Source organism: Grammomys surdaster, unplaced genomic scaffold (assembly GCF_004785775.1).
Source record: "Grammomys surdaster isolate TR1022 unplaced genomic scaffold, NIH_TR_1.0 205, whole genome shotgun sequence".
Lineage (NCBI taxonomy): Eukaryota > Metazoa > Chordata > Mammalia > Rodentia > Muridae > Grammomys > Grammomys surdaster.
The window spans coordinates 3,032,047-3,052,195 of record NW_021604650.1 but is presented as its reverse complement, the minus strand read 5'-3'; the positions used below and the strand labels follow the sequence as shown (position 1 = coordinate 3,052,195).

The 20,149-nt window shown below is 50.0% G+C and overlaps 2 protein-coding genes across 2 annotated transcripts; one reads left to right on the top strand and one right to left on the bottom strand.

Annotated features, from left to right (window-relative positions):
* Positions 1 to 114: 114 nt before the first annotated feature.
* Ctsf (cathepsin F) lies at positions 115 to 4,756 on the top strand. The gene is made up of 10 exons (XM_028771151.1): positions 115 to 248; positions 1,826 to 1,939; positions 2,041 to 2,186; positions 2,270 to 2,366; positions 2,446 to 2,526; positions 3,269 to 3,388; positions 3,467 to 3,531; positions 3,624 to 3,714; positions 4,097 to 4,155; positions 4,235 to 4,756. Exons 1-10 carry the CDS (start codon positions 182 to 184, stop codon positions 4,307 to 4,309), a joined length of 915 nt encoding a protein of 304 aa, XP_028626984.1. The 5' UTR covers positions 115 to 181; the 3' UTR covers positions 4,310 to 4,756.
* Positions 4,757 to 5,473: 717 nt separating this feature from the next.
* Positions 5,474 to 19,985, bottom strand: Actn3 (actinin alpha 3). Its single transcript, XM_028770994.1, has 21 exons — positions 19,739 to 19,985; positions 16,317 to 16,431; positions 15,946 to 16,065; positions 15,529 to 15,615; positions 15,354 to 15,441; positions 14,828 to 14,906; positions 14,663 to 14,744; positions 13,109 to 13,194; positions 12,689 to 12,781; positions 11,840 to 12,070; positions 11,568 to 11,715; positions 9,759 to 9,909; positions 9,107 to 9,215; positions 8,878 to 9,018; positions 8,432 to 8,614; positions 7,895 to 8,029; positions 7,620 to 7,799; positions 6,580 to 6,726; positions 6,427 to 6,492; positions 5,837 to 5,995; positions 5,474 to 5,755 (listed from the first exon to the last, which is right to left on the bottom strand). The coding sequence occupies exons 1-21, from the start codon at positions 19,880 to 19,882 to the stop codon at positions 5,597 to 5,599; spliced, it is 2,703 nt and encodes a 900-aa protein (XP_028626827.1). The 5' UTR covers positions 19,883 to 19,985; the 3' UTR covers positions 5,474 to 5,596.
* Positions 19,986 to 20,149: the final 164 nt, after the last annotated feature.

Below are 20,149 nucleotides of genomic sequence, written 5' to 3'. Positions count from 1 at the left end.
CTCTCCCTCTCCCTCTCCCTCTCTCTTACTCTTTGTAAGCCCTTTCTCTCTCTACCCCTCACTTCCTCTTCCCATGGTGATTTCCCTGTTTTGGTCCTCCAGGGTAGAGCTCTCAATTAGTGTACTGGAGTCTGGCTGAACTTTTGTAAACGAACACCCTTTGACTTCCTAGGACTTTTCTATGAAGATGGCTTCACTCTTCAAGGACTTCATGACTACCTATAACCGGACCTATGAATCAAGGGAAGGTAGGTCCAGCCTTATCTGCATCTGTCTTAGTCAGACCTGAGTCTTCACCTGTCATGGTACCTTGATACTGAGGAGATAAAGAACACAAGTGAAAAGTTATTTCTCTGCTGGTAAAATGAGCCAAATCAAGCCAGATTAGATTATATTAAATGCAGGTTTATTGAGAAGCTGCTCTCTGGTGAGTTCATTGGCCCCAAGGACTAGGCCACAGAAATCACCATGGAGAAAAGATGAGGGAGAGACAGGACGTGAACAGAGAGGAAGAAGAGAGAAGGGAGAGAGTGAGGAGAACAGAATGTCTGGATTAGATCAGGAAGACCTTCTGGGGGCAGCCCAGCCCCTGGGCTGGAAAGGTCAGGGTTGGGGACAGGGTATGCCAGGTAGGGACTGAGGGATGCTGGGAGAACCTGGAGGCCAGGACTGCTTTGGTATGTAAAATATGCACCTCAGTCCCTGGTCTAGGGGTCTGAAACCAAACAAAAAGGATTTTGTGTCTCTTAAGGACCCCATATTTCTAAGCTCTTATCCAGCGTTCTAGGCAGCCGTCTTTTCAAGGAGTGGCCTGTTTCTTTCTTCTGTCTTATCTTCCTAACCAGAAACCATGGGCTTTGTTCCTCTAGGCAGGATAGGGTAAGGCTTAGCCCAGATTTTCTCTGTTGGATTTCCTCTGTCATGACCTTTCTGGTAACCTCTCCTGGGTGACATAGGTTTCATTTAGGTTACTGCCTTTATATTCAATAAGTCATTGCTCTAGTTTGGGCCCCCCGAAGTTGAGCACGCCTCTCACTTTGTCACTTGGAAGTCTGCTTCCCTCTTGTCTTAGAATAAGAGCTGCCCCAGGGATCTATCGTTATAAGCAGCTTCAGGGACTAAGGCAGTGACTCAGTTAATAAAGCCCTTGTCTTGAAAGGGTGAAGACCTGAGTTCAATCCCCAGAACCCACCAAAGAAGCCTGATATGGTGCCCTGGACTTGTAACCCCAGCAGCAGTGAAAGGGAGAAAGAAATAGGCTCATCCCAGCTAGTCTAGCTTGCTTGAGTTCCAAGCCAACAAGAGACCGTTGTAAGCTGGGCGATGGTGGCACACGCCTTTAATCCCAGCACTTGGGAGGCAGAGGCAGGCGGATTTCTGAGTTCGAGGACAGCCAGGACTAAACAGAGAAACCCTGTCTCCAAAAACCAAAAAAAAAAAAAAAAGAGAGACCATTGTGCCTCAAACAAAAATGAAAGGCCTTGAGAAATGACACCAGAGAGTGTCCTTTGGTCTACACACACACACACACACACACACACACACACACACTCCACATACTCATGTACACACATATGCATACAGAAGTGTACACAAAGGCACACACTCATGTGCACACATATACAAAGATGTACACACACACCACACACGTGGACACATGTATGCACATACATGCATACACAAAGGCACACACTAATTCACACATACGCTCATGTACACAATCATTCACACTCATAGTCAAACACACTCAGAAGCTTACCCCCACTTACCTTTCCTTTTATGATCTGGTTGGGTTCAAGACTCTCTCCTTCTCTTTGGTCCTCAGAAGCCCAGTGGCGATTGACTGTCTTCGCCAGGAATATGATACGAGCACAGAAGATTCAGGCCCTGGACCGTGGCACAGCTCAGTACGGGATCACAAAATTCAGCGACCTCACAGGTGGGGACAGTGACGAAAGCTTGCACAGGACCTGTGCTCCTCAGGCTCCTCATGAGGGCTGGCTTAAAATACTCATTACTCTCTGCCATCTCTACCTACAGAGGAGGAATTCCACACCATCTACCTGAATCCCCTCTTACAAAAAGAGTCTGGCAGGAAGATGAGTCTAGCTAAGTCCATAAATGATCTCGCCCCACCTGAATGGGACTGGAGGAAGAAAGGGGCTGTCACTGAAGTGAAGGACCAGGTTGGAGTCCCAGAAGTGGGAATAGGAAGGCAGATTGCACGGGGCCTGAAGATAGAGCCTTCACTGTGTCCATTGTCTTGCAGGGCATGTGTGGCTCCTGCTGGGCCTTCTCTGTCACAGGCAATGTGGAGGGCCAGTGGTTCCTGAACCGAGGGAATCTGCTCTCCCTATCAGAGCAGGGTGAGCATCCTGCTCTAGTACCCTTTTCCCAGTTCAGCCCCTTCAGTGGGCCCCTTGGAACCAGCCTTCTGTCTCCTAGAGCTCTTGGACTGTGACAAGATGGACAAGGCCTGCTTGGGTGGATTGCCCTCCAACGCCTACACAGCCATAAAGAATTTGGGTATGTGTTAATTTGGATAGGAGGGGCAGCAGGTACCACCTCTTTGCAAGAGGGCATGAGTCACATAGAACTGAGTCCTGGTCTTTATGCTGACCCTTTCTGACTGAAGACCTACAGTAAGTCAGTTCTGTCAGAGCCCCAGTTATCTTATCTGGGAAATGGGATATACAGTGTCCACTTTGTAGGATTGTTTCCATGGCAAGTGATGTAGTGAATAGATGTAAGATTCTGATGCGTGACAAGAACCCAGAAAATCTTGGTGCTTTCACTTCTGGAAGTCTGTGTTCTTATTATTTCACCAAACTGCACAGCAGCGCATCTCTCTCCTGAGGGGAGGTATTAAATTCAGCCATGGGCTACAAGGTATAAGGATGGTGAGCTAAGGGACTGAGGTAGCTTAGAAAGAAGCTGGTCCAGGAGACTTCAAGGGTGTGAGCAGTAGACTCTCGGAGCAGGACAGGCAGCAGAGGGCTAAGGTGCCAGGCAGCCTGAGATAAGGCCTCAGCAAGGAGGCAGAGGTGGGAGTGGAGTCCTGTCTTTGTTGATACTGTAGCTCTTTCCCACACCCTCTCATCCCTAGAAGTGTCATTGCTAGTCTGAGGAGATTCCTCACAGGGTGCCGGGGCCCTGGGGGTATGTAAGGAGCATGTGATATCCTCTGTGTGTGTGTGTGTGTTACTCAAAACTCTTCTGTCTGGGAGAACATGAGTAAGTGATGAACAGGAATCTACTCATTCCCCAGGAGGGCTGGAGACAGAGAATGACTACGGCTACCAGGGCCACGTTCAGGCCTGTAACTTCTCAGCACAGATGGCAAAAGTCTACATCAACGATTCAGTGGAGCTGAGCCGGAATGAGAATAGTGAGTGGGGGCGCCACGGGTGGGTCTAGGGCAATGCTGCTGGGCCGGGGTATCACTGGCACTGCCGTCCCCTTTCAGAGATAGCAGCCTGGCTGGCCCAGAAAGGACCCATCTCAGTTGCCATCAATGCCTTCGGCATGCAGGTGAGGTCCTGACCTCTCTGTTCCTCCCTGTCTCACCTGTGCCTTCCTCATTTCTCCTTTAAGCTGGCCCCTGCTCCCTGTTTTCTTCTCAGTTCTATCGCCATGGGATTGCTCACCCACTCCGGCCCCTCTGCAGCCCTTGGTTCATCGACCATGCTGTGTTGCTGGTGGGCTATGGCAACCGTGAGTGTCTCCTGCTTCCCTTCCATCTACCTCAGGCCCCTGTCAGAGGCTAGATAGCAGCTTCTCAGGCCTTGCTAGTAATGCCTGAGAACCTTGTCCTGAACCCCAGCCTCTGAAAAACACTCAAGCCTTTTGTAGACAGGAAAACTGGGGCTGGGAGAGGTTGGAGGGTTATTCTAGAGGCAACTGGACAAGTGCTTTCTCTAAGCCTTATAGGTACAAAGGTCTCCATGAGGATGGTAGGCGGACCTTACTGGCTCTTTGCCATTTCCCTACTTCCTGTTATATCATAGGCCCACTGAAGATACTTGAAGGGGGCAGTATATGAATCTCGTGAGTGGAGAAGGGCCTCTGACTTCTTGTACTCCATATTGTTCCCCAGGCTCTAATGTTCCTTACTGGGCCATCAAGAACAGCTGGGGAAGTGAGTGGGGTGAGGAGGTGAGTTTTCTCTGGTTAGCCCAGACCCTCCAGCCTCTCCCTTACCCAAGCACTCTAACCAAGCCCCACTGTCCTGCAGGGTTACTACTACTTGTACCGTGGGTCTGGGGCTTGTGGCGTGAATACCATGGCCAGCTCGGCAGTGGTGAACTGAGAAACTTGGTGGCACAGGACCTAAGTCAGTGGCCCCTGACTTAGCCTGACTCATTCCCGGGCCCCTCCACAGGAGACAGAGCTAGCTGAGGAACAGGCCCTTTGTACCTCAGGGTGAGCAGTGGGCCCTGGGCCCCTTCTTTTCTCCTTCCTCTCATGGTCACCTGAAGTTCCCCAGTTGTATCTTTGTTGAATTGTGGTAGCCAGGAGGATTCTGAGGTGCAGGAGACTTTCATGGAAGCCAATGCTGGAGCAAGAACCCTGGGCTACAGTAAGATGCAGGATGAAAATATGCTTGTCATAAAATTAGAACTGTCCTCAGCAGGCTCTGTCTTTTCTGCTTTGATGTTCCTCAGTCTGATGCTGTAAATTTTCTGGTCCTCTTCCATATCCAGGAAAGTTCTAACTAGTCTTATCTAAGAGAAATAAAGAGGTAGTCTGCTCCCTTTGTGTGGTGTTAAGTGCTTAGTCTCTGAAGGAAAACATGGGTCTTAGAGATCCCTGGTGGGTCAGGGTGGGGTAGCTGGTCCCACCAAGGAGCTCCAGGGGTCAGGCTCCCCTTAAGAACCAAACGTAGGGGGGGGGCTGGAGAGATGGCTTAGTGGTTAAGAGCACTGACTGCTCTTACAGAGGTCCTGAGTTCAAATCCCAGCAACCACATGGTGGCTCACAACCATCCGTAATGAGATTGGATGCCCTCTTCTGGTGTGTCTGAAGACAGCTACAGTGTACTCATCAATAAAATAAATAAATAAATTAAAAAAAAAAAAAAAAAAGAACCAAACGTAGGGCTGGAGAGATGGCTCAGCAATAAAGAGCACTGACTGCTTTTCCAGAGGTTCTGAGTTTAATTCCCAGCAACCACATGGTGGCTCACAACCATCTGTAATGGGATCTGATGCCCTCTTCTGGTGTGTCTGAAGACAGTGACAATGTTTTCACATAAAATAAATAAATCTTTTTGTTTGTTTGTTTGTTTTTGTTTTTTGTTTTGGTTTTTCGAGACAAGGTTTCTCTGTGTAACCCTGGCTGTCCTGGAACTCACTCTGTAAACCAGGCTGGCCTTGAACTCAGAAATCCATTTGCCTTTGCCTCCCAAGTAAAATAAATAAATCTTGAAAAAGAAAAAAAAAAGAAAGAAAGAAGAAAAAGAACCAAAAGCAGATGGGAGAGGCCCACAGCCTGATCTTTATTCAGAAATATAGTGCTGTATGATTTGAAGCCCTTGCTCTGAGGGAAAGTAGAATCCACCACAGAAAATGCCCTTTCTCCTCCTTCACTAAGAATGTCAGAGGTCACTTTCTCCATAGAGGGCACTAGAGAAAGCCACATAGTCCAGGGCTCCAGATGGAGCCCCAGAGCCTTTGTAGGGCGCCATCCGACGGATGCAGTACTCAGCCTGCTCGGCTGGGAGCTCTCTCCGCAGCTCCTCTGGGGTAATGTAGTTCTAGAAGAGATGAGACGTGAAGGGCCCATGGGTCTTGGGTCATGTCCTAGCCTGCCAGCCCCTCCACCGAGTGAGACTTACCTTGTCTCCTGCCAGGATTTTGAAGGAGGCTACCACTTGTTCAGCCGTGTCTGTCTCAGCTGTCTCTCGGGTCATGAAGTCAATGAAGGCTTGGAAGGTCACGACCCCAGCTGCATTGGGGTCTACCATGGTCATGATTCGAGCAAATTCCACTTCTCCCTGCAGAGATAGAGGTCAGGCACTGTGTCATACATGCTAAAGGCAAGAGGTCTTGCTCCTCATGTCTCCTGGGGATTTTTCATACTTGGCTTATATCATTCAAGTAACAAAGTACCCTCTTCTTCCCAAGACCTCAGTCAGCTTGACTTTAGGGAGTCCTTCATGCTAGGCAGAAAGAAGTATGTCATTTGTCTGTGGCAATTACCCCTCTTGCTTCATGGTTCTGATATTTTACAATTTAGCATTGTTTCCTAGAGGGGGGAAAATGGTCCAAGCTAAGACTTTGAGGTCACATAGGACTAGTTAATTTGCCTCTCAGTGTCTTAGCTAGCCTTCATGTGAGTGTGATGAGCAGAGATAGTTTGTGTGAAGAGGGGGCCAGGCAGAAAGAGGGACTCTGATGATACTTCTGAAGTAGTCGTGGGACTCACCAGATCATAACCCATGGAGATGAGGCAAGCTCGGAAGTCATCGGGCTCCATCATCCCATTTCGCTTCTGTTGAGGGCAAATGGATGTCAGGCTTGGCCTCCAAATCCCACTAGCCCCCAAGTCTGTTAGCCCAAGGACTTAGCCCCCACTGACCCGGTCAAAGTGGTTGAAGGATGCCCGGAACTCGTTGAGCTGTTCCTGGCTCAGGCCCTTGGCGTCTCGGGTCAGTACCTGGTTCTCTACCTCATTGATGGTGCGGGCAATGGAGGTGAGCAGCTGTTCCCAGCCCACACGGATGTGCTAGAGAGTGAGAGACGGGGCAGTCAGTGAGTGGCCAGGTCTTGGCCCTTACTCCAGTTTTACTCCATTTTTGTTGTTGCTTGGAGACAGGGTCTCTATGTAGCCCTGGCTGTCATGGAACTCCCTATGTAGATCAGGCTGGCCTCACAGAGATCCACCTGCCTTTGCATCCTAAATGCTGTGATTAAAGACATGCCCCACCATACCTGGCTGTCTAGTTAATTGTACTCTTAATCCATTGTGTGGCAGTGGGCTAATCCTCCCTCTTATTGGACCTCTTCACCCTACCTCAAGGTTCCCTTAAGTGACTCTAAGCAGCCCTTTCTTTTTTTGGGGGGGAGGGGGTAGTTTTGAGATAGGGTTTCTCTGTGTAGCCCTGGCTGTCCTGGGACTCACTCTGTAGACCAGGCTGGTCTCGAACTCAGAAATCCACCTGCCTCTGCCTCCCAAGTGCTGGGATTAAAGGCGTGCGCCACCACCGCCCGGCTAAGCAGCCCTTTCTACCTTAAAGTTTGATTCGGTACTGATTGACCAGCATGGCCAATCCTGAGTTTAGAATGCTTTGTGACTTTGAATAGGTTTCTTTTCTTCCTCCCTTCTTCCTTCCTTGCATCATAAAGCCCAAGCTGACCTTGAACTTGCTACATAGTTGAGGATGACCGTAAACTCCTAATCCTCGAGCATCTCGAGTGAGAGCATCTCCAGTGATATCGTAAGAGCTGTGCATCACCACACCTAGCCTAGACAAGTCACTTTCCATTGCAGGACATCGCCTTAGGGACATTGTAAAAGACTGCCAGGCTGAATTGGCAACCCTCCTGGGACAGGCAGGCTCTATCCAGCTGTGATCAGGCCAGGCTTCCCTTCCCTGTCTCCCACGGGTGAGACCCCACCTCCATGCTGTAGACTGTATGCTTGTTGTCAAAGACTAGGCCCTCCTGCAGCAGCTGATGGTCACCCTCCAGCCGGTCGATGTTGCTCTTGTAATTGATGATGTTCTGTTCCTGCTGTCGCAAACCTGCCATCTGTTCCTCCAGAGAGCCAGCCAGCCCAGCTGCCAGCCGCCCTACTTCCTGCAAGGGTACATAGGCAGGATAAGAACTCTCAACTCCCTGTGGGCCAGTCCTCATCCCAGTCCCTGAGTTGGCCCAGCTCTCCCATCCCTTACCTCCACCTTTCCCTGGATCCAGGGTCCTATGGCATTGGCCTGGGCTGCAAACTGTCGCCGGAGCCTCTCATTCACCTGCTGTCGGGCCAGTTCCTCCTGCAGTGTCTGGTCACGGCTGGGTACCAGCTTTCTGACCTGGGAAGGAGAGCAGTTGTACCATAGCCAATTGTGGGGGCCAGGAGACAGTGCTGAGGCAAGATGGCCTTCAGGCCCTCAAACCTCATAAACCAAAATGGGATATGTGGATAAACTGAGGCAAATGCTTTCATATTCATAGGCTCCAGATTCCTCATCTGTTAAATGGGACCAATGACATATAGGTGGGCTTGTGGATGGTATGCAAACAATATTCTATATGTCTGTCAGTCCTGATAGAGGAATGATGTTGGAGGCTTATCCAATGCCACGTGGAATCTGTGGCGGGCCCAGATGGATGGAGGTGGGGTTTATTTCCTATATCTTGGGATATTAAAGACCTCATTGATTCAAATGTTCGAGAACAAGAGGGGACCACACAGGGCTGCTGGGTGCACTCACTGTGTCCCACTTATTGTTGATGTCCTGTGAGCTGAGCGTGATGTAGGGGTTGCCGGACTTTGGCCGCAGTCCGTATGTTTGGCAGATCTTCTGGATCTCTCCTTGAATGCCCAGGATGGCACCTCGTTCTCGATCAGCCTCCGGCAACGTTGCCTTGAACTGTTCGTGTGCTGTTAGCAGGCTCTGGGGGAAACAGGAAGAATCAGCTAGTACACCCATTTATTCCAGGCAACAGAGGGGGCAGAACAGCAGTTGGTTCAGGACTGGTCCAAAAACCTATGCCTCTTGCCTCTCGCCCAGCACTCCATAACTGGGTTGTTTGGTTTTTTCCTGCTTTCTATTTCTATTATCCAGGAACCCAAAGGTTTGGCTGATGAGATGTGAGACCAGTTTTCCTCTCATCACATCCGGTGCCTCTCAGACTCTTGTCTTAATGCTTCGCTCACCTGGGTCTCTTCCACAGAGTGCACTAGCCACACATCCTGCAGGTCCTCAATAGCCCCATCCAGCCAGTTGTTGAAGGGGGCTGCCCGCCGAGCAAACTCCAGCTGCAGCTGGTCAATGGTTTCCAGGAGCTTCTCCATCCTCTAGAGGCCAGAGGGACCATGGATCAAATCCTTTTAAAGCTTGCTGGCCTCATCACCTTGACCTCAGTTCCCTGGCCCTCCTACCCACCTCTAGTGCGTCCCTCCTCTTCTGGGTCAGTGTACCCAAGTTATCCCACTGGTCACAGATGGCTTGGCAGCGGCTATTCACCGAGGCTGCCTCATGGTAGTCCAGCTCACTGATGGGGCAAAAGGGAGATGAGTGTAGAGGCAGACCCTGGTGGAATCCAAGGCAGGGTGGGGGTGCAGGAGTGATGGGGTTAGGCAGGCAGCCAGAGCAAGCGTGGGGCAGAGGAGCTATTCTTCCAGGGCTCTCTGTGTGTTCCTTCAGGAAGACTGGCACCGAGGATCCTCAGCTCCAGTCCCAGGAGGTGTCCCAATTTGGTGCTTGGTGTTTCAGAAGTAGGGTCGTGGGAGAAGGGAAACTGGAGGTTGTGGATGGTGAGGCCAAGGCTGACTGGGGTGGTAGGCTAATAGTCTGAAGTGAAGGGGGTTTCCAGGTTTGGGGGGGACAGGTCTCCCCCATGGAATGGGACAGATGAGTTACAGAGGATAACTGTACAGGCAGCAGAGTGGGTAAAGGGTTGGGGATGGTGTTTCAGGAAGGGCGTAAGGAAGTAATGGTGTGAAAGGATGCAACCCTTGTTTACCAAGGCTCTGACAGAGAAGTAGGGCGGGGCTCAATGAGGAGAGGGTGGGGCAGGGTCTCTGGCCATGCCTACTTGAGTTCCTGGGCCAGGGCAGCGATGTGTTCCACCCGGTCTTGGTGCGCAGCCAGATCACTCTCAAAGGCCTCGTGACGCCGCAAGAGTGCACGCACCTCCTGTAGGGAAGCTGACTCGTAGTCATGCTGATTTAACATTTCCTCTTTGCCTGCTCGGGAAGAAAACAGGGTCCTGACACCCAGAGGCCACCACAGTGTTAGGTTTCCCAGCATACCCTGAGATGCCAGCCTGGTCGTTGGCTTTGCTTACCGATGATGTCAGTGTTCCCTGACCCAGCACCGGCTAGGATGACCTTTGCTACAAGGAATTTCTTGATATTGAGCCCCCCACCCCCGCTTGTTGTTAGTTTTTGGTTTGTTGTTCTAGTTTATTTGTTTGGTTTGGTTGACTGGTTGGTTTGAGATTGGGTCTCTCTATGTAGTCCTGGAGTACTGGAACTTGCTATTTTGACCAGGCTGACCTCGAACTCAGAGCTCTGCCAGCCTCTGCCATCAGCACCCCACCTTTGAACTCCACTCCTCTGTGAACCCCTCAGTCTTTTGACCTGGCTTCATTTGCACACCACTGCTTCCCCAGTACCTGACAACTTGGTGGATGGCAGACCCTCCATGAATGAATAATAAGCGTTTGTATGTGACATTGTTTTACAAGTAATAATTACTATAATTTTTACAAATAAAGATCATCATCATCGTCACAACAGCGGTAGGAACATTTCATTAGAGGCTCCTGCATTTTGCAGGAGGTGACAGGTATAAATGTTCAGAAATTGCCCTAGGGTCGCGTAAGCTGTAAATTTCAGAAATTCTTTTTTGTTTGTTCGGTTTTGAGACAGGGTCTCTCTGCTGGCTGTCCTGGAACTCACTATGTAGACCAGGCTGGCCTCAAACTCAAGGATCTGCCTGCCTCTGTTTCTCCACGCTGGGGTTAAATGAGTGTGCCGCCGTAACTTCAGAAATTCTTATAAAAATGTCCAAACTACTGTTATTCCCTCTGCCATAACCCATCATGAATGTTGTTCATTTATTTTAACTGAACAAATTGGTTTTTAAGGAGTTGTTCTTTTTAACATTTACTTTTATGTTTATGTGTGTTTTGTCTACACACATATATGTACAACATGTACATGTCTGGTGTACAAGAAGAGTGTTCTGGATGCCCTGGAACTGGAGTTACACATGGCTGTGAGCGACCGTCTGAGTGCTGGGAATTGAATTTAGGTCCCCTGCAAGAGCAGTCAGTGAGCCATTCCTCTAGCCCCAAGGGCTCATTCTTTTGTAGGACTGAAATCTCTGACAGATTGCTGAGTGGATAATGTTATGGAGAGTGATATTTGACTCATGCAGTGTTCTGTATCAATATACTTGGAAAATGATGGTGATGTTGACATTAGGGACAGGCTTATCTTTGGACACCTGTTTCATATACAGAAGCTATGACAAATGAGTCAAGAATACCGAGGACCAGAGCCCGGGAGGACGGAGGTTAAGTTTATAGATAACAAAACTAGTCCTAAGAGGAGCCCAGATTGCATAGCAATTGATTGCATAGCAGCAAGTCAGGATGGAATGAAAAATCTGATCTCCAGCCAGGTTTGGTAGCTCATGTCTTTAATCCCAGCACTTGGGAGGCAGAGGCAGGTCCACATAGGGAATTCCAAGCTAGTTAGCACTAACTATAGAGTGAGGCAGATTCTGAAATTGAGGTAGAAGGAGAAATTTTTGTCTACAGTTCCCCGCAGAGCATTTGCCTTTGTCCTGTGCATTTTGTCCCAGGAAAGAGTCTAGTCCCATGAAGTACACCTACCCCGGGTCCAAGCTTCATGCAGGGAAGCCTTCTGTTGGAACTTCTCCGCCAGGTGCTGGAGCCTCTGCAGACGCCTGATCTCTGAAAGCAGCCAGTCCTCATAGCCCTTCTCCACCTGCTCCAGTCCCCGCCATGCATTGGCTATGTCCTGTGTGGAAAACAAAGGTGACCTCCATCACGGTTCACCCATTATGCAGATGTGGATCAAGAACCCAAGACCACCCAGGACATATGGGCAAAGCTAGAGCACCCTCATGCCTAGCCTAGCTTACAGAAACTAACTTGCCCTCTGAGGGCATGAAAGCTGGTCGGTGGCTCAGGCGCAGCTTAGTCTGCAGTGTGTTGAAGTTGATCTCCAGCTGGCACTTCTCCTGCACACGGGGAGGCTTGTGCAGCCGTCTATAGTCTCGGAAGTCCTCCAGCTTGCGCTGCATGGCACTCATGCTGGGCTCACCCACCCGGTTCTCTAGCCATGGGACAGTGCGGCGGATCCACTCCAACAGCTGCCAGGATCAGAGCAAGGCAGAGAGTTCTGAGCTAACCTTCATAGCTCACCCACCCATCTCAACTCCATGCACTGTGGCCAGAGAGGGTCAGGCCTCAAATACATGGAAGGACTTTCAAAACTATGGAGCACAGAACAGGGTGGTCTGTCCTTACTAGTCAGAGAAGTAATAGGATACGTGTGTGTGTGTGTGTGTGTGTGTGTGTGTGTGTGTGAGAGAGAGAGAGAGAGAGAGAGAGAGAGAGAGAGAGAGAGAGAGAGAGAGAGATTGGGATTTTAATCTAGAGTTTCCCATAGTCTAGACAAGCACTCTACCACTGAGCCACAACCCACTTCCAGGACAATCTCTGAGTCTAAGGGCCAACATAGGTTGTCATGGAGACAAAGGCCCTAAATACAAAGGAAGGAAGGGATCAGTGAATGAATGTGCAATGAGTGAATCAGCAATGACCAGGTGAGATTTGGTTGACAGAGGGCAGGAGACGGTGGGGAGGCAAGGCCAGAGAAAAGCTGGAAGGAGGCTCTGCAGACTCATGCCAGAGGTTAGAGGAGTTGGGAGGATCGGCGTGGAGAGGTGAGGAGCACAGTGGGAAGGGCTCTCTGACCCTTGCCTCACCTCGCTGGCCAATTTCTCATATTCCTCCATCAGCTTCTCATTCTCCTGGTTCACAGCTAAGACTTTGCAGATCCTGTTGGCAGCAGTCTCTGCCTGTAGTGGAGACAGCAAGAGGGTTTAGGACAAGCTACCTCAGGTTCTCCAACCTTCCTCCCTCTGTAAAACCCTTAAAAACCTGGCCCATGTACATATCGAGAAGGACGGGTAAGCATATCTTTAAGGTAAGAGGAAGCTCTCAGGACAAAGGCTTCTGCCCCCGAGCTCCCTGGAAGCTAAAAAAGGAGTCTAAAAAGGAGACAGTGGCCCTCCCACTTATATGCCTTGGCACCTCCAAATGTTGGGCTAACACCAAGGTTGGGCCATCAGCCCCTACCTAGGAAGCAATGCCCTCAGTGGGGCAGCAGTAAGGCCCTTCTTTACCTGCTCAGCCCCAGCAAACGCATGGTAGAAGCAGGAAACATAGGTCATGATGGCTTTCTCATCTGGTTTGGGGGTGTTCACAATATCTGGGGGAGGACAGCAAGGTGGTTTTGTTTGTTTGTTTGTTTGTTTTGAGGCACTGGGAATCAAACCCAGGGCTTTTCTCATGATAGATAAGTGCTCTACCACTTAGCTACATCCTCAACTCTTCTCTTATATTGTGCATGTTGACCAAAGCCAGAGTGGAGAATGAACTCAAGACTCTCCCCTCCATGCAGAGAATATCCTCAGAATGACAGAATGATGAGAAATCCTCTAAGATCACCCCAGATCCTGGTGTGAGACCATGCGTGAGTGTACAGCCACGGAGGTCCTCATGAGGAATCAGTGTACACTGCCTGGTGCTCCCAGCCAGTCTCTAACTGAGAATCTCTGCCTTTTCTCTAAGTCTTATGATTTCCTTGGGGTGGGGTGGGGGTGGGGCTGAAAGCTGTAGGGGGAGGAGCTAATACTAAAATCTGGTTCCCTAATTGACTCTTAATTTTGTCAATAAAGAAGGTGGGAGCCAATTGCTGGGCGAAGGGTAAAGGTAAGACTTCCAGGTCTCAGGAGGCAGAGGAGACCTGAGGAAAGAGAAAGGATTTTTTTGGCCAGGCTTTGGAACAGGGAGCACCCAACAAACATGTAAAATCTTGGGGTAGCTAGAACTGGCAGCCTCCGCCACCAGTTGATGGCTGATACAGGCTGGCTGATAAGGTTAGGGCAGGAGAGTCTGTGCTCAGCAGTTGTGTTATCTGGCAAGTTCAAAGATAATAAAGCTGTCTGAGTGTTTTTCATTCTTCAAAGAAAAAGTGGGTAGAGACAGTAGCCGGGCCACAGATAGCGGCTTGGCAAAGCCAAGCAGGGAGCGGGGCTAGCAGAGCTAGCTGGAAGGAATAAAAGAGGAGCTGGTAAGTGGGAGAGCAGCTCCTGGCTCTCCAGGGTTGGGAGATGGTTGTGATTGAGTTGGAGCAAAGGGAACCGGCAGAGGTCAGAGTGCGGGCTGCAACAGAAAGCAGTTCTCTGTGGTGCACAGGCATCCAGGGTATCATGCAGCAATTGTTCAGAAAATATTTGATGCTTCACTGACTGAACATTGCATGGGCCCAGGATCCACAGGCAGAATGTGGCCCAGAGAAGCTTCCAGTGATGGGAACCAATATTATTCTGGATAACCAGGGAGCTTGGATATGAGACAGAGCAGCTCCATTCCATAGAGGAAAGCCAGGAGAAGGAGGGCAGGAGGTAGCTTATGGAGAAGAGGAATGATGGCAGGAAACATTGTGGCACATAATTCCAGCACTTGTGTGTAGTGGAGACAGTAAAGTCAGGAGTTCAAGGCCAGCTTGAGCTCCATGAGGCTCTGTCTCAAAAAACATAAGATCTTGAAAAGAAAGAAGGAGATCGAGCAGGAGGCAGGAGTGAATATCACTAGAGGAGGGGAGAGCAGGGCACTGTGTGGAGGTTGGACTGGGTCAAGTGAGTACTTAATGCTGCTCTCAATCATTGACCTACCTTCTGCATCCAGCATCTTAGGGATGTCCAGGTATTTCTCTGCCACCTCGAAGGCAGTGTTCAGGTTTCCAATTGGGTCATCCTAGATAGGTATGAAGGGGAAAGGAGAAAGGTCAGCTAAAGGCAGAGACTGTAGAGTTGGCTCTGTGAGTTATAGAGGCCTACCTTTCGAAGCTTGGCATAATCAATGAGGTCTGGCCGGTGGCGGTGGATGAGAGCACAGAGGGCCAGGCCATCCTTCCAGCTGGATAGAGAGACAGGGTGTCAGGCCCCAACTCAGGCTGAGGCCATGTCCCACCCTCAACCTAGAAGAACGCCTGTAGGACAGCCTTTTCTGTGAGAAACAGTCAAGTGTAAATTCCTTTGCCCCCCATTGACAGCTTCTCCCAGCTCTCCATGATCCCTTCCCACTCCTAGGGTCCAGACCAGACCAATTTCTAGATGTGTAGGGTCTCCATGTCTTCTGTGGTTGAAATATCTTTCCAGAGATGTCACAATGGCTCCTCGCCCCAGAAGTGTTCTGCAACCCCTTATTCTGTCTCATTCACTTCAAGATTCTGAGTCCTCGTTTCAGAGGCTGTTCTAAGAACTGAACCAGAGCCCCTCCAACTCCTGAGGTTTGGGATGGGGCCAGTCTAGACCCTCAGAGACCAAGGCTGCTCACTGTGCCCCTTGAGGCCATCAAACAGACCTGGTATGGAAGTTCTGTACGTTGACATTGCGGTATGGTGCTGTTTTCCGCTGACACCAGAGAAGCAAGCCTTCTTTGGCTGAGGTCTCTGGGTGACAAAGGGGCAGAAGTATAAGCTAGGAATGTGGGAAAGGGTCTGAGCTGGCCCTCTCCACATGGCTCCTCCCCTCCTTACCCTCCACAGAGATGTCCTGGATGGCGAAGCGGAGGATGATGGTCCAGATCATGCCCAGGGTCATCTTCAGGTTCCCGTCAACAATCTCTGCCAGGGAGAGGGAGAGGGGGCAGGGCTGGACTCAAGACTCTGTGTCCAGGCCACAGTTCACAATCCTCTGGCTCAGCCTTCCAGCCCTTGTGTCCCTCCCTAGACCTGGTAGCTAGTAGGTAAATACCTAAGAAGCACACAGTAGTCAGCTAGTGTTATTTTAGGATGATTTGTTGGATACCTGCTAGGTACCAGGTTCTGGGCTAGCATTTTCGGTACATTTGTTTTTGACAAACAGGAATAATTATCTCCACTGGGTCTTATAGGTAGAGGAAACCTCTTGACTTCCCTGAGTCCTTGCCGAGACCCCTCTTATCCCCTCCTCACCTTCAGCACCGATAGACACTAGCTTAACTCCTTTGCTGGCGATGAAGTCCAGGGCTTTATTGACATTGGCGATTTTGTGGAAGCGCATCTTTCCTTTGTCTGGTCTGGGCAACCTCTCTCCTGAGAATAAAAGGGTCAAAGGTCACGAGAGGGAGCCTGGGATGTACCTCAGTAGTAGAGTATTTGTCTAGCTTGACTGCATCTCTGAATTTGATTCTTAGCAATAATTAATTAATACATTAATTAAAATTAAAAAATTAAAACTGCTGTTCCCAGGCTCTTCCTTCTCCAGTACAAGTCCCTCCCAGCACTCTGCTGCCACCATTCCCATGGATCTCCAGATTTCCCTGACCACTGCTGTGCCCCCTCACCGGAAATGACCTCCAGGAGCAGCATGAGCTTCAGGCCATTGCGGAAGTCCTCTTCGATATTCTCGATCTGTGTGCCTGCCTTGCGCAGATGTGAGTTGCACCATGCAGTGAAGGTCTAGGGACAGAGGACAGTGGTTGGACCGTAGGACTGACTCTAGGGACGGGGATGCCTGGGACTGAGTCTGGTACACACAGACCTAGCTCCTCCATTAGGATAGGTCTTACAATCCAAACCCTGGTTCAACCTCTGGCTTCTATGTGTCCTTCTCCACTCCTTTACCACCTGGAGTTTTAGTTCTCCTGAGAGAAGAGAAGTGGCTCTGGGGCCTCTGTGGGTACCAGTCTGGATTTGGGACCTCCCTGTCCTGTGCTGTGTCAGCACTCCAGCTTTATCTAATTTAATCACTGGAGATGGGACTAGGAAACATTAACATACTTCCAAGTGTGGAGTTCCCCAAAGTCCAAGCAGCCTAGAGATATGGTCTCTAAACTGAGAGATCCTAAGGGGAACCGCAGTGATAAAAGATCAGGAGCTTGTGCAGGCCCAGGAAGGGTAGACAAGGGCAAGCCAGGCAGGGGCAGACACAAGGGGAAACGTGTAGTGAAAACAGTTGTTCTGTTTATGGGGCTGCACTGCGGCACCGCTGAAATGAAGCTGGGGGTGTTGTGTGGTGAGAGACAGACCGGAGGGGTGGCAGGGGCCAGGTCATGCATAGTCCTGGGTGCTAAGCTGGGGAGTTTGAACTTGATCCTGAGAGCTACAGAGAGTTGGCAAAGCTTCAGGCAAGAAGGAGGCATCAGAACTTAATTATTTTTGAGACAAAGCTCTCTGTGTAGCCCTGGCTATCCTGGAACTTCTTATGTGGAACAGGCCAACTGACAGAGATTTGCTTGCCTCTGTCTCCCAAATGTAGTCTAAAATGGTACATTTAAAGGCTCACTCTGGATGCAGAGTGGGGACGATGGTTGTCAGAACAGAAGGGAAAAATGAGGAGGTGGGATGGACACAAGGCTCGAGAGAGATGGGAGTGGGAATGAGGAGGTGGGGGTTCGATTTGTTTCATTCTGATTCCAGACTTCTTATGGCCTATTTATGGGGCTTGAGCAGAGGTAAGATTGCTCAGTGGTAAGATTACTGGTTCTTCTTCTGAAGAATCCAGATTGGATTCCCAGCACCCATGTTAGGAGGCTTATAAGTGCTTGTAACTGCAACTCCAGAGATTTGACACCCTCTTCTGGTCTTCATGGGCTCCCATATACATACACATAAATAAAATAAAACTTTAATGGAGATTCTGACATGTAGCTGGGTTGGTAGAGTGGCTGCCTAGTACACAAGAAGCCCCTGGCTTGACTCCTAGCTTAGAAAGTGGAGAAAGAGCTGGAGAGACCTCTCTGTGATTAAGAGCACTTGTTGCTTTTGCAGAAGACCCAGGCTCAATTCTCAGCATCTGTTTGGTGGCTCATTACCGCCCATAATTCCATGTCCACGGAATCTGATACCCTATTCTGACCTCCGCAGGCATCAAACATGCATGTAATTCACATACATACAAGACACATAAAATAAGATGAAGAAATCTCATAAATTTTTTTTTTTTAAAGGGGAGGCTGGGGAACAGAAATTTAAAGTCATTCTTGGTTCCGTGGCAAATTCAAGACCATCTAGGGCCACATCAGACTTTTAAAAAGCCTAGAAATGTTTATGGACCAATTTTTTTTTTAAATACTGACAACCAAAGGGGACTCCGGTATCAGGGAGAACAGAGTGTTCCAAAGCTGGAAACCATAGATACTGGTAAGTGGGGAAGAATGCAGCAGCAGGGATGGATGGGGCAGGGCGGTACCTGCTGTACCACAAGGATGTTACAGCTGTGAGATAAACAATGTGGAATGAGGAAGAAAAACCCACATGCCCATCTACTGGGTGTGCTAACTGGTTTTCAGAGCATCTGTCCTGTTCTATTGATGGATTAATGGTGAACTTGGGTTGGTGGTCGACATTGTTGATGGACATGGATGGCTAGAAATTGGAATGAAAGAATGCTTCTGATATTTTAAATGACAAAGGCAAGAAAGAGACTGACAGATGTTATGGTAGGAACACATAGACTTTGATCTGGGAGAGGGATGGCTGGCTGGGGGTAGGGCAAGGGTTGTTGAGGAGCAAATGGCAGCTGGAGCCGGGCAGGGATGACATCACCCCGGGGATTGCAGGAACTCAGGGACCACAGCCATGCTTGGAGACAGGTGCAGGGGAGGGGTGGAGGGGGTTGGGTGGAGGGTGGATCATCCCAGGCCTCATTCCATTCAGCTCAGGCTTCTCACCCCTGCAGTCAAGCTCTTGTCATCTAACACAGCGGAAATGATCTGGTTGTAAATTCTGGGGGTTCTCAGGTCCTGCAAAGTCCTCTACTTTCCCGAAAGCACACACAGTTGGCAAAAGATAAGTCCAGTGGCTTCATGGTGCCCACCCTAAGCCTGGCCTGCAGATCCTCAAAATTTTCTCAGTTTGGATGGAATCATTTTCTCTTCAGGGAACCCAGGTGTCCTACTCCCTCTGCTGGGGAGCTAGGAATGAAAATAAACCAGGGAAGGAGGGGGCAGTGCCCTACAAGGCTGGGCCTGGGCAACAGCTGCCCACATGGCCCTCTTGAGCTCCTACAAAGGCGCTGCCTCAGCACAAGTGTCTGTGTGGGAGCCTGGGTTAAGTTACTGGTAAGGGGACCCGGGGCTCCCCTCCTCCTGACCTTCTGGCCTTTTCAGCAGACTCAGGACTTCTAGACAGGAGTATCTTGGGAAAGAATGGGGTGGGGTAAGGAACAAAGACCCTCACAGTACATAACAGGCTGCCTATCTCTGCCCTTTTCTGGGCCTCAGTTTCCTCAATTGTCAAGCCAGTAGAGGGACTGTGGACATCGCCCTGAGCAGAAGACATAGCAGAGGATGGGAGACAATATGAGATGGTTCTTCTCTCCTATACCCCCAAATCCACTGGCTGTGTGTCTAGCATGTTCTCCTCAGGATGGGGTCTAGGGATACTTAACTGGAGAATAGGGTGGATGTGTGGAGGAATGTAACTTCTTGAGAACCTGTCACCTCCCACCCAAGAACAAATTAGGTCTCTTGGGCCTTGTCCAAAATCCACTTTTCACCAGCACAAGAGGGGCAGTGGGCTTAAAGTTGTTGGGGAGTCACTGAGGGACTCCACGGTGTCCTTGACATCCTAAATCCCTCGTGAGAACTTTCGGCCTTTCTCCTAAACTTTGAGGACAGCAGATAGCTGGTGGGCAGAGCCTGGTTTGGAGAGTTGCCGTTTAGATTACAAGCAGGCTCTGACCTTGAACTGCCCAAATGCCCGGGAAGAACTGCCTGGCCTCCCAGCCTCAGTTTTTGCCTTTGGGAAATGGGTGAGCACTCACTTTCCGCTGCTGTTTCTCCCAGGCTGGGTCCAACAGCAAGTCGCGGTCCCAGTCCTCCTCCTGTTCCATGTACTCGCCGCCCCCGCCGGCAGAGAAGGGCCCCTCCCCGGCCCCCAGACCCTCGGGCTGCATAACCATCATCATCTTGCTCAGGCTCTTGGCTCCGCTCTGCTCCACTGGGCGAGCTCCTGCACGCTCAGGCCGGGTTAAGTAGGACCCGGCCCAACCCTCAGATCAGGTTCGTACTAAATATGGGGGACGTGGGTGGGGCCAGATAGGGGGCGAGGGAGGTTGGGTCTGGACCAGAGAAGAGATTGTGCTGGAGTCAAAGATTGCGGAATCGCAGGGGATGCTGGGGTGACTACTGGCCTAGATAGCGGGTTCGCATTTCAGCTCTGTGGTTAGCTTGCT